We start from the raw sequence: 14,503 nt of genomic DNA, 5'->3' as shown, positions 1-14,503 counted from the left end.
ATTTGAAAGATTATTTTCCTCATTTTAACTAGTATAAAAATTTACATTGTTTTATCTGGTTTTATATAACAAAGATTTACTCATAAAATCATTTCTTTTAAGCCAAGTGACTTGGTTGCTGCACAAACACTATTACATCATCCTTCTCAGAGAATGCATCCTGACTGGCAACGACTTCCTCTTTGACCTAAGTTACAGGGCCACGTTACAGCAAAAACCAAAATCCGCACACTGCAGAAAACGTGAAAAAGTAGAGACCACATTAATTACCCATGCCATCCTAATTACTCATTCTGAAAGTCTGTTAAAGCAGAAAACAGAACTTCTGAGGGTGGTGATTTGCCCGGGGCTGCCGAACAAGATCCGTGCCAGGCTTGGACATGACACTCACAGAAAACCAAAGAACCCCACAAGCCCTAACTGTGTCCGCACCTCACAGACGCCCTTTTGGAATGATTGCTGGGGACTGGAAGAGAGCGCATGACGACATTGGTGGATAGCTTTGTAAAAGTTATAGGAGAATGTGTATATTCCTGCATTTCCCAAAAAACAGCTAACTGTGGTATTTCCGAGTGCCTGAAGGTGATGTAATTACATGTCCTTCTCTTTGGAGTCTTTGAAGAAAAGTAGATGGAGTAGGCTGTCCTTTGGCGTGTTCTTATTCCTCCCCGAGAAGTGGTCAGTGAGGATGATTAAAAGGCTTTGCTTGCATTTCAATGGATGCGCTACAGTTCTCAAATGCTAATGTGCTCATTATTGAAAAGCAGAACAAAATGTACCGTGAAAGTAAATTAAAAGGGTATTAAGACCGGTTCTTTACTCTGGCATTTATTCATTTGTTTTACAAGATTTGTTACAGCTTCCATATGCCATGCCTTAAAGTAAGCTGCTTATATATGTTTCTTCACTTTTTCTCTTTCAGCCAAGGAAAAGCTAAAAGAAATAATTTGATTTCCTCTGACTCTGATTATTTTTCATCTTGTGGCTGGCAATAATTTAATCATTGTATTTGGATGTAGAAACTACCGTAAGAATATCAAATGTATCTCCCCTTTCTCTACTCTGCTTCTCCCCTGCTCTCCCTCCCCACAGATCTAGTGAGTTATCTATTGCTGTGTGAATAATAATGTCACAGACTTAGTGGCTTAAAAACCACACATATTTATCATCTCACGGTTTCTTGTGGGTTAGCTCATGGCTTAAGCGGGTCCCCTGGAAGCCTGCAATCAAAGTATCAGTCAGGGCCGGGTGTTCACCCGGAGGCTCAACTGGGGACAAGTCTGCTTCTAAACTCACATGCTTGTTGGCAGATTCAGTTCCTACAGGCTGTAGGACTGAGGGCTTCAAGTTGCTCGTTGGCTGGAGGCCGGAGGCTGCCCTTGGCTCTGAGAGGCCACTACATTCCTCGTCCATGCGGGCTTCCCCAGCATGGCTGCTTACTTCCTCAAAGCCAGCAAGGGAGTGAGAGAGTTCAGCAAGATCAGTGCTGCAACCAGCATATATGATCATGTGCACACAATCACATACATTCTCTCACCTTTGCCGTATTTTATTGGTTAGAAACAAGTGAAGATACCTTGCACGCTCAAGAGGAAAGGAATACAAGGGCATGAATACCAGGAGGCAGAAATCACGGGGGCCATCTGGAGTCTGTCCACCACACCTGTTGAATCTGAGTAGGCTTGTTCTCTATGGTGTTTGCTTTATTTACCCCATGTAGGGGGAAGTCTTTCGGTATTGAATTGACTTTAGTCTGTAAAAGAACATTTACGATACACCCTCCTGTCCTCAAAAAGGCCATAATAGGGGAGACAGCATATAATCGTCAGAGATCTAACTTCACAGGGGATAAGCTTTTAAAAAATTAGCTTTGAGGTATAATTGATATACAATAAACTGCACATATTTAAAATGCGTGGTTTGATTAGTTATGACCTATACCTGTGAAACCATCACCCCAATCAAGATGACAAACATTTCTGTCCTCCCCAGGAGTTTCCTCATGTCCCTCTTTAATCCATCCTCTCTCCACCCCCTTTCTCAGGCAGCCACACATCTGCTTTTTGCCACTTCTGACAAAGAAGCTAAGGCACTTTTCTAGAATTTTATGTAAATGGAATCCTGTAATGATTCTCTTTTGTGTCTGGCTTCTTTCTATCCACATGATAATGTTGACATTCATCCACAACACTGCGTATCAACAGTTCCTTTCTCTTCATGTTGAAGTTCGCACATGCCAAAATGGCCTTATCCATTCAGCTGTTGATGGACATTTGGGTTGTTTTCAGTTTCTGGCTATTACAAAATAAAGCTGCCTCGAACATTCACGTACAAGTCTTTGCGTGGACGTATGTTTTCATTTGTCTTCTATAAATACCTAGGCAAGGAATGGCTAGGTCATATGGTAGATGTCTGTTAAACATTTTGAGAAATTACCAGATTGTTTTCCAAAGTTACTCTGCCGTACATCCCCACCAGCATTGCATGGGAGTTGCATTCATTAACAGTCGGTGTGGTCAGTCGTAGTTTTTGCCATTTTGCTGGGTGCATAGTGGTATCTCACTGTGATTTAATTTACATTTCTCAGCAACTAATGATTTTGAGTATTTTTTAAATGGCTTATTTGCCATCAATATCTTTGGCGATACGTCTCTTCAAATCTTTGCTCATTTAAAAAAGATTGAGTTATTCTTGTTATTCTTGAGTGGTGACAGTTCTTCATATGTTTTGAACAAATAACAGATGTTTTCTTCCAGTCTTTGGGTTTTTCCATTTTCATAACAGTGTCTTTGAAGGTGTAAAAGGTTTTAATTTTGATAAAGTCCAGCACATCATTTTTTTCTTTTATATTTGTGTGTTTTGTGTCCTATATAAAAATATTTGTGTAACCCAAGGTCACTAAGATGTGCTTCTGTTTTATTCTAGAAATGTTGTGGTTTTAGCTTTTACACTTGGGTCTGTTTTCCACTTAGAGTTAATTTTTGTAATGCAGTGTGGTGTAAGAGTTGAGGTTTGTATATTTGGATGTCCAATAGGATCGGCACCATTACTGGAAAGATTATTTTTTCATGATTGAATTACCTTGTTGTTTTTTTTCTAAACTCAATTGGCCATATATATATATATATATATATATATATATATATATATATATGGGTTAATTTCTGGGCTGATCAATATGTCTGTATTTAAGTACTGTAGCTTCATAATAAGTGTTAAAATGAGATAGTGTCAATCTTCCAACCTTGTTCTTTTTCAAAATTATTTTCACCATTTTAGGTCTTTTGCTTTAATATATAAATTTTAGAGTCAGTTTGCCAATTTATATGAGAATGCTTGATAGCATTTTCATTGTGATTGTGTTGAATGTAAGTATCAATTTTGGGAGAATTGACAACAATATTGAGACATTTAACCCATAAGAATGATATATCTATCCATTTAACTCTTCTTTAATTTCTCTAGACATTATTTTGTAATTTCTTGTGTACAGGTTTTTTTATAACTCTTTACTCAAATTTATCACTAAGTAGTTCACATTTTTTGATACCATAATAAATGATATATATTTTTAAACTATATATTCTGATCATTTGTTGCTGGTATATAGAAAAAAAATTGATTTTGTACGTTGACTTCATAGACTGCAACCGTGTTCATTACTCTGATTAGTTCTGGTATCTTTTTTAAAGATTTCTTAGGATTTTTCTACATAAATGATCATGTCATTTATAAAAGAAGATGATTTTATCCCCATCTCCAATCTATTTGCCTTTTATTTCTTCCCCTTTTCTCCTTTACTGTACTAAGACCTTCATTATAACTTTGAAGAGTACTGTTGGGACCATAGTTCCCCATCATAGAGAGACTTGTTCTTCATCATTGTCTCATCATTGTTTTTCATCATCATTTATGATATTAGCTGTAGGATTTTGGTTGATGCCCTTTATCAAATTGAGAAAGTTTCCTTCTGTTCTTACTTTGATGAGGATTTTTTAGCATGAGTGGATATAGAATTTGTCAAATGATTTTCTGTCTCCATTGAGACAATCGTGGTTCTCCTTCTTTATTTAATGATGAATTACAGTGATAATTTTCAAGGCTAAATGACCTTGCTTTCCTGAGATAAACTTCACTTGGTTATATTATCCTTCTTATTTATTGTTGGATTTGAATTGTTAAAATTTTTGTTAGGAATTTTTGCATCTATGTTCATGAGGTAGACCGGTCCATGTTTTTCTCCCAGTGCCTTGGCTAGTTTTCATATGTGGTAATGCTGCTCTCATGTTCCCTCTGCTCGTGTTTCCTGACTTTGTGGAGATTTAGTATTATTTTTTCCTTAACTGTTTGTTAAATTTACCAGTAGGCCATCAAAGTTTTTTCCTTGTAGGAAGGTTTTTAAGTATAAATTGAATTGTTTTAATAGATACAAAGCTGTTCCTGTTATTCATCTCCTTTTGAGTGAGCTTTGGTAGATTGTGTCTTCTAAGGGATTTTTTTTTCATATTCTCCAAGTTGTCAAATTGACTAGCATACCATTGTCAGCATTCCTTTATTCTTTCAAGATCTGTACTATCTGTATGTCACCTCTGTCATGTCTGATACTAATTTGTGTCTTTTTTTCATGATTAATCTACACAGAGATTTATCCATTTCATTGAGCTATTCAAATAATTAGCTTTTGATTTCATTATTTTTTCTTTTGTTTTATATCTTAATTATTTCTGTTCCTTATTTTAATTTTTCTTTTTAAATTTTATTTATTTATTTAATATAATTCATTGCCATGTTGGCTAACATACACTGTATACAGTGTGCTTTTGGTTTTGAGGGTAGATTCCTGTGGTTCATCGCTTACATACAATACCCAGGGCTCATCCCAACAAGTGCTCTCCTCAATTTACCCTCTCCCACCATCAACCCTCAATTTGTTCTCTGTATTTAAGAGTCTCTTGTGGTTTGCCTCCCTCTCTGTTTGTAACTCTTTTTTTCCTCTTCCCTTTCCCCATGGTCTTCAGTTAAGTTAATTTTTCTTAAATTGGACTTAATTTGCTCATTTTCAAATTTAAGGTAGAAACTTGGGTCATTGATTTTAAACCTTTATGCTTTCATAATATACGTGTTTAATGCTATAAAATTCCTCTAATCACCGCCTGAGCTACCTCCTACAAATTTAGGTTATTATGTTAATGTTAATTCAGCTTAAAATATTTTCAGTCTTCTGCCCTACTACCAGTCTCCCTCCTGAGCATCTGATGGAGGTCCATGGAAAAGAGCTTTTGAGTGGATTTGAACTCTTCCTTTGTGTCTGGGACTCCTAGGTATTCCAAACTGGCATGAAAACCCATACTTCACCTTTAAGAATTTGTTAAAAATGTAACTCGGGGCACTTGGGTGGCTCAGTCGGTTAAGTGTCCAACTCTTGATATTGGCTCAGGTCATGATCTCGTGGATGGTGAGATCGAGCCCTGCATTCCTGTCAGCACAGAGCCTGCTTGGGATTCACTCTCTCCTCTCTCTCTGCCTCTCTCTCTCTCTCTGTCTCTCTCTCTCTCTCAAAATAAATAAGTAAACATTTTTAAAAAATGTTAACTGATTTCTTATTACCTGTTGGTATGACGACCACCGCTTTCTCCGGTGTTCTGTCAAAGGTTAAACAAATCATGTATCCATCTCTCCCTAGAGGGGCTTGTCACTCTGGAATTCGGTTTACCTGGTTCCTCTGTGGTTTCGGTTCCCTGATGGCCTCAAGGAAAGTCGTGAATTTAGATTACCTGACTTTGTCCTTATTGTTAGAATAGGAACCATGTTCTCTTTGGAAGCAAAATATTTGTTAATCATACTTTAGAAACAGCTTGTTTTTGTGCCCAGGACCCCAGCTGGAAAGGCAATTTGAGATGCTGAAACTTAGTCACTTCCAAAATGTCATAACTATTTCATCAGACACACTTCCTTCAGGTCATACTGTGAACTATTTCTACAAGAACACTAGAGTTAAGAGTCCATTTCATAAGATTATTTTCTTTGTGATATCACCTCAGATGGAACTTTATCCTACACTGCTGAAAGGACTTTTGAGTGGGCAGGCACGCAAACAGATATCAGTACTGGCTTTCTCATGTAAACAGTGACGCAGCACCAGGGTTGGGAAGGCCATCCAATGGTATGTGGTCAGTATGGCTACCAGCTGACTGGTTCTAGCATCGCGAACAAGCCATCTGCTGGTTATCTTGGAACATTTCCGGTGCTGGCGATTGCATCATTTTTCAGGGTAGCCCATTTTATCTTTTGTTAGTTTTGACAGTTATATGGTTCTTTCCTTGGAACCCGGACTTGCTTTCTCTAGTCCATTCTTAGTTACCTGCTTCTGACTCTTTAGTTCAATGGGATATAGCCTCGCATCTCCACATGTTAGTCAATAAATATGAGCGGTGACCTTTCAAAAGTTTGCATCCTCCTTTCTTGATTCTGTTCTGCTCTTGCTTCAAATATAATCTCTGACCAACCATAATCCCTCACTAAAGTAACCCCAATTTTGAGCCCACCTCTAGTTTTCTGGGGGAAAAAATGTATTGCTATTCAGACTTCCCAGCTTTTAAGTCTTAGCATTTCCTAATGGTTTGCTGTTTGGATTTGTGTTCTGGGTCTCTGTGCTGTGTTGTCTTGGTAAAGAAGTCTTGCCCTAGTTCCAGACCCTTTTAAGCCAAACTGCATGGTCATTTGTCAGTGGTCCTCAAGAGCAGAGAGGTATATCCTTCACTCTCTTCCAAACATGTTAATGCATTCAACTTAGAGTCCCTTCAGATGCTTAAAGGAAGCTTTATATGCATTCTAGGTCATCTTTTTTTCGGGCTACACCCTAGTATCTTCTCCTGTGCTTCCTATGGAAAGTTTAACAAAAAAGGGAATATGTTGATTCAACCACAGGTAGGCACCCAAATTGTTATATTTCCAAATTGGTTTTTCCACTCTGCTTTCTAAATTTGTGTTGGATGAGAATTCTAATTATTACAAACTCAATACATTATAAGCCCTGTTATCTTCGCATTAAAAATTTTTTTGGAAAAAGATACACATGCACATAGCTCAAAGTATTAAATAGTTCTGCAAAGTTAGTTTAAAAAAAAAAAAGAGCAGCCTTTAAGTTACCCCTTTTCTCCCTCCCCAGGAGCAATCTCTTACCACCACACTTAGCTAATTATTTTGGTATTTGCCCAATGTTTCTAACTAACATGCCGATACACTAATATTTTGATGTTTAAAAAAAGGGACCCTGAGAGCTCCCCTGCCCAGCATTTGAGGATTTTCCTTTCTTATCTTTTTCTATTGTGTGGACACCTCTATTTCTTGCATGCTTTCTCCCTTTTCCCGAGTTTGCACTTCTGATTGATCCTACCCTTGGACAGCTTCTCGAGAAGGGGTACGTGAGGGTGTCTGAAATGTCTTCATTTCACTCCAACATGGAAGCCATAGTTTCGCTGAGTGTAAACTATCAGTTTTCCTTAGAATGTGGGAGGCATTTTGCATCGCCTTTTAAAAAAAAAAACAACTTTTACTTTTGCAATGATTTTAAATTGGCGGAAGAGTTACTAAGATGGTACAGAGGTCCTGAACGCCCTTCACCTGGCCTCTCCTGTTGTCAACATTGCACATCATGACATGATAACGTGTCCGCGCTTAAGAAATTAACGTTGGCACACTGCTATTAACTCACCTGCAGACTTTAGTCGTATTTCACCCGTTTTTCCACCAACATCCTTTGTTCCAGGATTAAATCCAAGATACCAGATTGAAATGAGCTCTCGTGTGTCCTTGGTCTTCTCCAAACTGTGACAGTCGTTCAGTTTCCTTATTTTTAATGACTTTGATGCTTTTAAAGAGCACTGGCCAATATTTTTGTAGACTGTCCCTCCATGGGTTTGTCTGATGTTTTCTCCTGTTAAAACTTGGATTATGGATGTGGGGGAATAATATTGCAGCGGTGAAAGGGCCCTTCTCATCGCACCTTGTCAGGGGGGTGCATGACATCAACCTGACCTATTACTAGCGATGTTAACTTTGATCACTTGGTTTAAGGCGATACCTGCTAGGTTTCCTCCGTGAGCTTACTGTTTTTCCCTTTCCATTAAGCAGGTTGCTAAGTCCAGGTCATGCTCGAAGGGAGGGGGATTGATCTTCACCTCCTCGAGAGAGGAATATCACACAATTTGCGGGCATGAGTTAAAACCACCACAATAATGAATAAATATTTCAGGGGAGATATTTTGAGGCTACGCAAGTATTCTTTTTCTTCCCTAAAGGTTTACGCACTAATGTTAACATTCAATGGTTAGTCTCACCATCGCTTTTTAACCTCCAGTGTCCTTGTCAAGAAATCTACAACCATCCTAACTCCTGATCCTCAGAATTAGACTTTTCCAGTCACGGAGGTGGCAGAATCTCTCCCTTCTTTTCTGTGTTCTGAGATTTCATAAAAATATTTGCCAAGAGACTATTTGTTTCACTGGGGAGTGATGATATTTGCTTTCAAAGGAAAAGTACGTGTCGGGTGCTGTTGTTGTGAGGCAGGAACATGGGACTTGTTTTTCCTTATCATCTATTTTGAATTCTTTTTTCCTTTCTCCCAATGCAGGGCTTACCACCCAAAAGATGGAAGGCAGAAGTTACCCACCTGAGCTGCCCGGAGCCCACAGTGTTTGCTTTCTCACCTCTGGCTCCACGTTGGAGCTCTTTGAGGGAGATGTGGATACCAAGCTTTGAACAGTCCAAGAAAGAAGCCCAGGCACTAAGGTGGCTGGTTGATAGGAATAAAAATTTTTCAGCTCAAGAGTTTTGGGCCCTCGTGTTCAAGGACTAATTTCTACCAGTATCACAGCGATATAGACTACGGGGTTCTCTTGAGCTTTATTTTCTAGGTTGCCTTAACACTCGAATACAGTCGCTACTTTGTTGACTGTCCTTCAGGATAAGGATTAATTGCTGTAGTTCTCATAATGAGCCCTCTCAGCTAATGGATATGAATTACCCTTAGGGGTCACCTCTGTATTTTTTATACGAAAAAAGTGAATATGTCGTATGGACACTGGTCACCTTCAGTTTCCACGCCTGGACGGATGTACCTGCTGCCTTTTGTGGACGTCCAGCTAATGCGGAGTGAGTGCTTTCCTCGCCGCAAGCGAGGCGGAGGGTGGAGCTGTGGATTCTTGACACTCACCTCACTGTCTGCGGTTTATTAGTATTTGGCAAGCCCGGTGTCCTGATGCTAAGCATGAACATGAAATGCATTAGAACTTGGCAATGAGAGATTCCATCTGTTGGTTTCCAGGGATGTAAGTGAGTAATAAAAGCTGTGTGAATTTTATCGGCTGTTTAGTCTTCAAGTCAGAAGAACATACGCATGCCTGCCTTCTCCTTACTCTCACTACCTCTCTTTTCTTCTTTCCACCTTGCCCTGCGTCCTTCCCCGCTCGCCTCCCTAACTGGAATGTCTTAGGAAGACCTGCCTTCTCCTCGTGTATGTTGAACGGTGAGATGTTCTCAATTGTCTCTCACTCTGCAGAGCAGAAGAATAATCATATGATCCAGGCGGTACACCCTGTTCGTTTCCATCAGCGTGAGAGTGGAAGTGAATGTCCCCAGGAACCCCAGTTGTGTTGAAGGTGATTTGTTTTTTCTTAGGATGATGCAATAGTGGGCAGCCCCACTGGTTTGTAAATGTCCCTTGTCATTTCTGATCCTGTCACAGAGAAGGTTCAGCTCTCCTGGCGGGATCATCCACTAGAGCTCCATGAAAGACCGGGAGAAAACACTGGCTCACATTTTCTTCCCGTGTGATGGTGGGGAGGCTTTTAGAGGATACTGTAGCCCGTTGCCACCCAACGTGTCATGGCTTTGGTGCTCTTTATTGTGGAAAGGCCCAAGCCACAGAGGACAGTAGGAGTCCCTGACACTCATGTCCCCAGTGTGGCACACGGGCAAAACTTAGGGTGGCTCCCGTGGTACCAGCTCCCCCTTTATCCCAAGCCAGTGCCTTTACATGCCAGCCGTGAACAGGCTCTTCCACACGTAGTGCTCTAAGTGAGGCCTGAACCAATACATTCTAAGAAAGGTCACATTGCTATTTGGGAGAAGGTGTCTATGACTGGGTCCCTCTCCATCCCAGCACGGCCATTAGCTGAATATGATTTGGTACAAATCTCTTCCCTCCTTGGGCCTTAGTTTTTGTCCCTAAAAAGAAGCGATTGGGCTGGTCACTGAAGTTCTTTTCTGTGTCACGTTCTTTGTTTATCAAAATGAAGGCGTTTAGATTTGAAGATGTTTTCACTAAGGCAGTAACAAACCATTTAGAGCCTCTGCATGGTTTTAAAGGGAAGAACGCTCTTTGGAGGAAGAAGCATCCTTTGTGGCTAGTGTTAGGGATAGAAAGTAGTTTATCTCTGCCATCTTTTCTGATAATATCCAAAGGGAAAGTCTCGGAAAGGGCAATTGTTTGTTAAAGGACCAGATTTTAAATTGTATATTAAATGAGTTTTGTTGTTGCTGTACTCTTCAAAGAAAGCCCAGGATGTGATTGGTGCCTCTGGGGAGTTACTACCAGAGAGCTTCAGTTCTCCATAAATGCCTTCAACTAATGCCCAGTGTTCATATGCTGCACGTATGTTTTAAAGCTCAACGTTGCGTGTAGTTTTGTTCTATCTTGTTTCTTCATCAAGACTCCATAGATAAAAGTCTCCCTAAACTTTTCAGAAATATGTAGCCCTCAACATATTTAGTGAAATGAATAATTGACCATTTAGCATGGTCTAAACATTTTGCGGAGGAAGGGGTCTGAGGAGAGGGAACTCCATGGAATTGAAAGTGAGGTGTGTTTTAAAGAAAATAAATTAGGAGTTCTTTGGGACTCTTTGAATACCCATAGATTTGAGACTTTATTGTTGTTGTTTGTTTAGCATATGTGTCGTGTGTGATAATTACTGTCGTGGAGTGAGAGGCGTGTCCCCACTGTAGCAGGATTCTCATCTGCAAATGGGGAGCTGTGCATTTTTGAGGTCCATGCAGGCCCCCTCAGTACCATTCTATCTGTTGATCCTATCAGACCACACCCTTCTCTTTACCTCAGTGTCTCCATTCTGAATTCTGATTAAGAAAGAGTCCTGTCTCACAGGGCTGCTGTGAAGGACTCTGTGCAGTGCAACATTCTGTTCAATGCATCAATACGTTTTGCTTGGTTTGTTCTCAAAGACTGTTTTTCAAAGTGATATGACAAGATGGATAGAAACCGTTTCAGAAACGTTGAAAAGAAGGCTTACCAATGCAAGTCAATAGTCTTCAGAATCTTCGTGTGGAAAGATATCTTTGATCTTTGATCATGTAGCAAATCTAAAATTTCAGAACCCGAACGCCGACTGGCTTATTTGTTGCTGTTAAGGACTAGATTCTGGTGACTAGAACATCAGTTGAGATTATTACCGTTATCAGTAACAGATTGAACGCACACAGTGTTCTAGGCACTACTCAGAAGTGAAAGACAAGCAAAAATGAGCATCATTCCTTCTGAGTCACACATTGTATATTACATGTAGAACAATCTAGTATCTACAGAACACTACATGAATCCAAGCACAGTGCCGGCCTGAACTTGAGATGCCCAGTGTAATACTGTGCATATAAGAAAGTCATTAGTGTGCTCATAATTCCTGCTAAAGAGGACAAGGCATTAGGGGAATCCGATGTAGAGTTAATTTTCAGTGAATGATGTTGATTATCTAAAGCAACATGGGTACAGTTCTGCATAAATGACATATGTCTTTCTTGGAATCATCAAGATATAGGTTGTGGAAGTTCAGAGGCTGAGAATAATGGTGGTTAGTTTATGTTTCAAGTGGCTTTGCAATCCTGAATATCCTAGGAAGAACTTTCTTACCCTTCTTTAGGGAATTTCCTTTTTTTTGTTTTCCCTTTTGTTGTTGTCATTAGTGATACTGCCTTTACTGCATAATTCTGACATCAACATATATCTTTATTTTCTTCTGATTACAGAAATTAAAACGCCTGAAAAACTTGGGATGTAGAATTACGAGCTGTGACTCTAGAATAAGAAAACCGGTTTTAGTCCCCACGCTCCAGTACCCCATCTGTATTACCTTGGCCAAGTTATTTGGCCTTCTAAGCTTCAGTTTGCTCACTGGGAAAGCTTATTACAGGTCAGCCTCTCTGTGAGGTTGTTGTGAAGGGTAAGTGAGCCAGAATTCATCTTCACTGCACAAATGCTCGCTGTCGTTGTTACAGCTATGTGTGGCCATCAGCCTTTGCGAAGACCTTGACTGAGATTCGTGCAGAACAAAGGCATTGGTAATGATAGTGTCAGCAGTGGTACCCTTCTGTTTGTCATTTAGTTATTTGGTACACATGGATTGTTAGGAGACAGGCATTGTGTTTGGCACCTCAGCAGATGTGAATTAGGCACGGGAGAGCGGTGTGAAGGGGTCTGGGTAGGGACCGAGAGGAATGCTCAAATTGTACTGTCTCTCCCCTCCATGGGATTTCTGATGGAGTTTTATACAACGCTCCTAAAAGCATAATGGGAATCGAACAACCTCTTTAGGGTAGCTGTGCAAACCCAACGAAACCCAGTGCAGGGGCGCCTGGGTGGCTCAGTCAGTTGAGTGTCTGACTTCGGCTCAGGTCATGACCTCATGGGTTCGTGAGTTCGAGCCCTGCATCAGGCTCTCTGCTGTCAACGCAGAGCCTACTTCAGATCCTCTGTCTCCCTTGTCTGTGACCCTTCCGGCTCGTGCTCTCCCTCTCTCTCTCTCTCAAAAATAAACAAACATTAAAAAATATATTTAAACCCAGTGCAATGATGTCTGGCAAAAGCCTTTCAATTTTGCAGTTCTCAGTCTTGAGGGGAGCCTGTTCGATGTGCCCATACCAAGAGAGGAGGGAAAGGTGACCAGGTCTGGAAGTTCTGCCTCTCTTACTTATTAACTGAAAAACAAACAAACAAACAAAAACAAAACAAAAAACAAGAAAGAGGAGGAACCTGCTCAGGACTTCTGAGAGACAAGCCCTGTTTTGTTCGTCGTATGTTACCGATGCGAGAATATGAGTGCAAAGCACGGGAGCTCACTGTTTAGTCACAGGAACCTCTCTTGCTAATAGATTTGGCCCATCAATCTCCTGGGTCTAACCCATTAAATTAATGACCCATTGATGGTGGTGGTGGGATTATTAGGGAGATGGGCAAGGGGCAGAGGTGTGGGGAGGAGCAGAAGCGCTCTCCATGATTTTTGTCATCTCAACTCATTGGGCTTCACAGCCAAGCCTGTGGTCATTTGGGGATGTGGCTGCATCCCTAAGGGGTGTGACCAGCCATGATTTGACGGGGACCTCCTTTCACCTTCCTGAGGCTTCTTCCCAGATAGCTACCCTTGCTCCTTTGTGTCCCCTTGGAACCACGGACATGAGAAGTTCAGCTGTTGTCTCTGAAACCTCTGAAATGAATCAGAAGGGGACACCGATTGGGGCGCCTGGGTGGCTCAGTCGGCTGAGCATCCGACTCTCGATTTCGGCTCAGGTCTTGATCCCAGGGTCGTGCCCTGCAGTCGGGCTCTGCACTGAGCGTGGAGGCTGCTTGAGATTCTCTCCCTCTGCCCCTTTCCCCTGCTCACTCTCTCCCTTTCCCTAAAATAAAAAAATAAAGTAAACAAGAACTACACACTGCTAAATGCCTCCAAGGGTGTTTTGAACATTAGGTGAAAACTTGATTCCCTATTTTATTTCTCATGCAAACCACGGCCACATCATCCAACCTCGTTCACCAGAGGAGGTCACACAATCAGCCTGAATAGGCCACTATGGACACTTGGAATTTTGCTTTCATATACAACTTCATTTTCAAAAAATGGGCCAAGTGGGTAATTGAAGAAACTTAGAGACCATCAGGGTGGGTAGGGGGTGATATGAATGGTTTCGAGGCAGGGGCATTATTTTATCCCAGGAGCCTTTGAAATCAGCCTAACGTAAGTTGCTTCTATATACAGCTCAACATGACCGTGGGCACGTATCTGGTGAGTCGCACCCAGAAAAAGGCAGTTTTATTTAAGAATGTCCTTGATGAAGCAGTAAAAATGATTAATTTTATTAAACCTTGATCTCTGAGTACATGTCTTTTTAAGATTCCGTGTGACAAAATGGGGAAGTATCCGTAAATCACTTCTGCACCTCAAAGCACAATGGGAATCGCAAGGGAAAGCACTTGTGTGCTTGTTCGAGGTGTGAACCGATTTAACAGCTTTTGCCTGTAATTCCATCTCTACTCAAAAGAGCATCTGGCAACCTACGGCTATCCGGGCTTGGGTTTTTGTGCGTCAGCTGCGTGAACACAAAGTGAGCCTGTCACTTTAAGAAAGCTGATGGATGTTGTTGCCCATGATAACATTTCAGCTTTTGAGCGCAAGTTAGGATGTGCTTGATTGGTGGTGATATTAACAAACGCTGCGTT

At 40.8% G+C, this 14,503-nt stretch overlaps 1 protein-coding gene across 1 annotated transcript in view; it reads left to right on the top strand.

Annotated features, from left to right (window-relative positions):
• FUT10 (fucosyltransferase 10) overlaps positions 1 to 9,361 on the top strand; it is a 79,405-nt gene extending 70,044 nt beyond the window's left edge. Inside the window, exon 5 of the mRNA XM_019466871.2 lies at positions 8,633 to 9,361. Within this exon, the coding sequence (XP_019322416.2) occupies positions 8,633 to 8,857 (225 nt within the window). The 3' untranslated portion in view covers positions 8,858 to 9,361. The remainder of the gene's footprint in view (positions 1 to 8,632) is intronic.
• Positions 9,362 to 14,503: the final 5,142 nt, after the last annotated feature.

The sequence above is a fragment of the Panthera pardus genome, unplaced genomic scaffold, assembly GCF_024362965.1.
Source record: "Panthera pardus isolate Hobbes unplaced genomic scaffold, ASM2436296v1 HiC_scaffold_13, whole genome shotgun sequence".
Lineage (NCBI taxonomy): Eukaryota > Metazoa > Chordata > Mammalia > Carnivora > Felidae > Panthera > Panthera pardus.
This window is presented reverse-complemented; position numbering and strand designations above follow the sequence as displayed.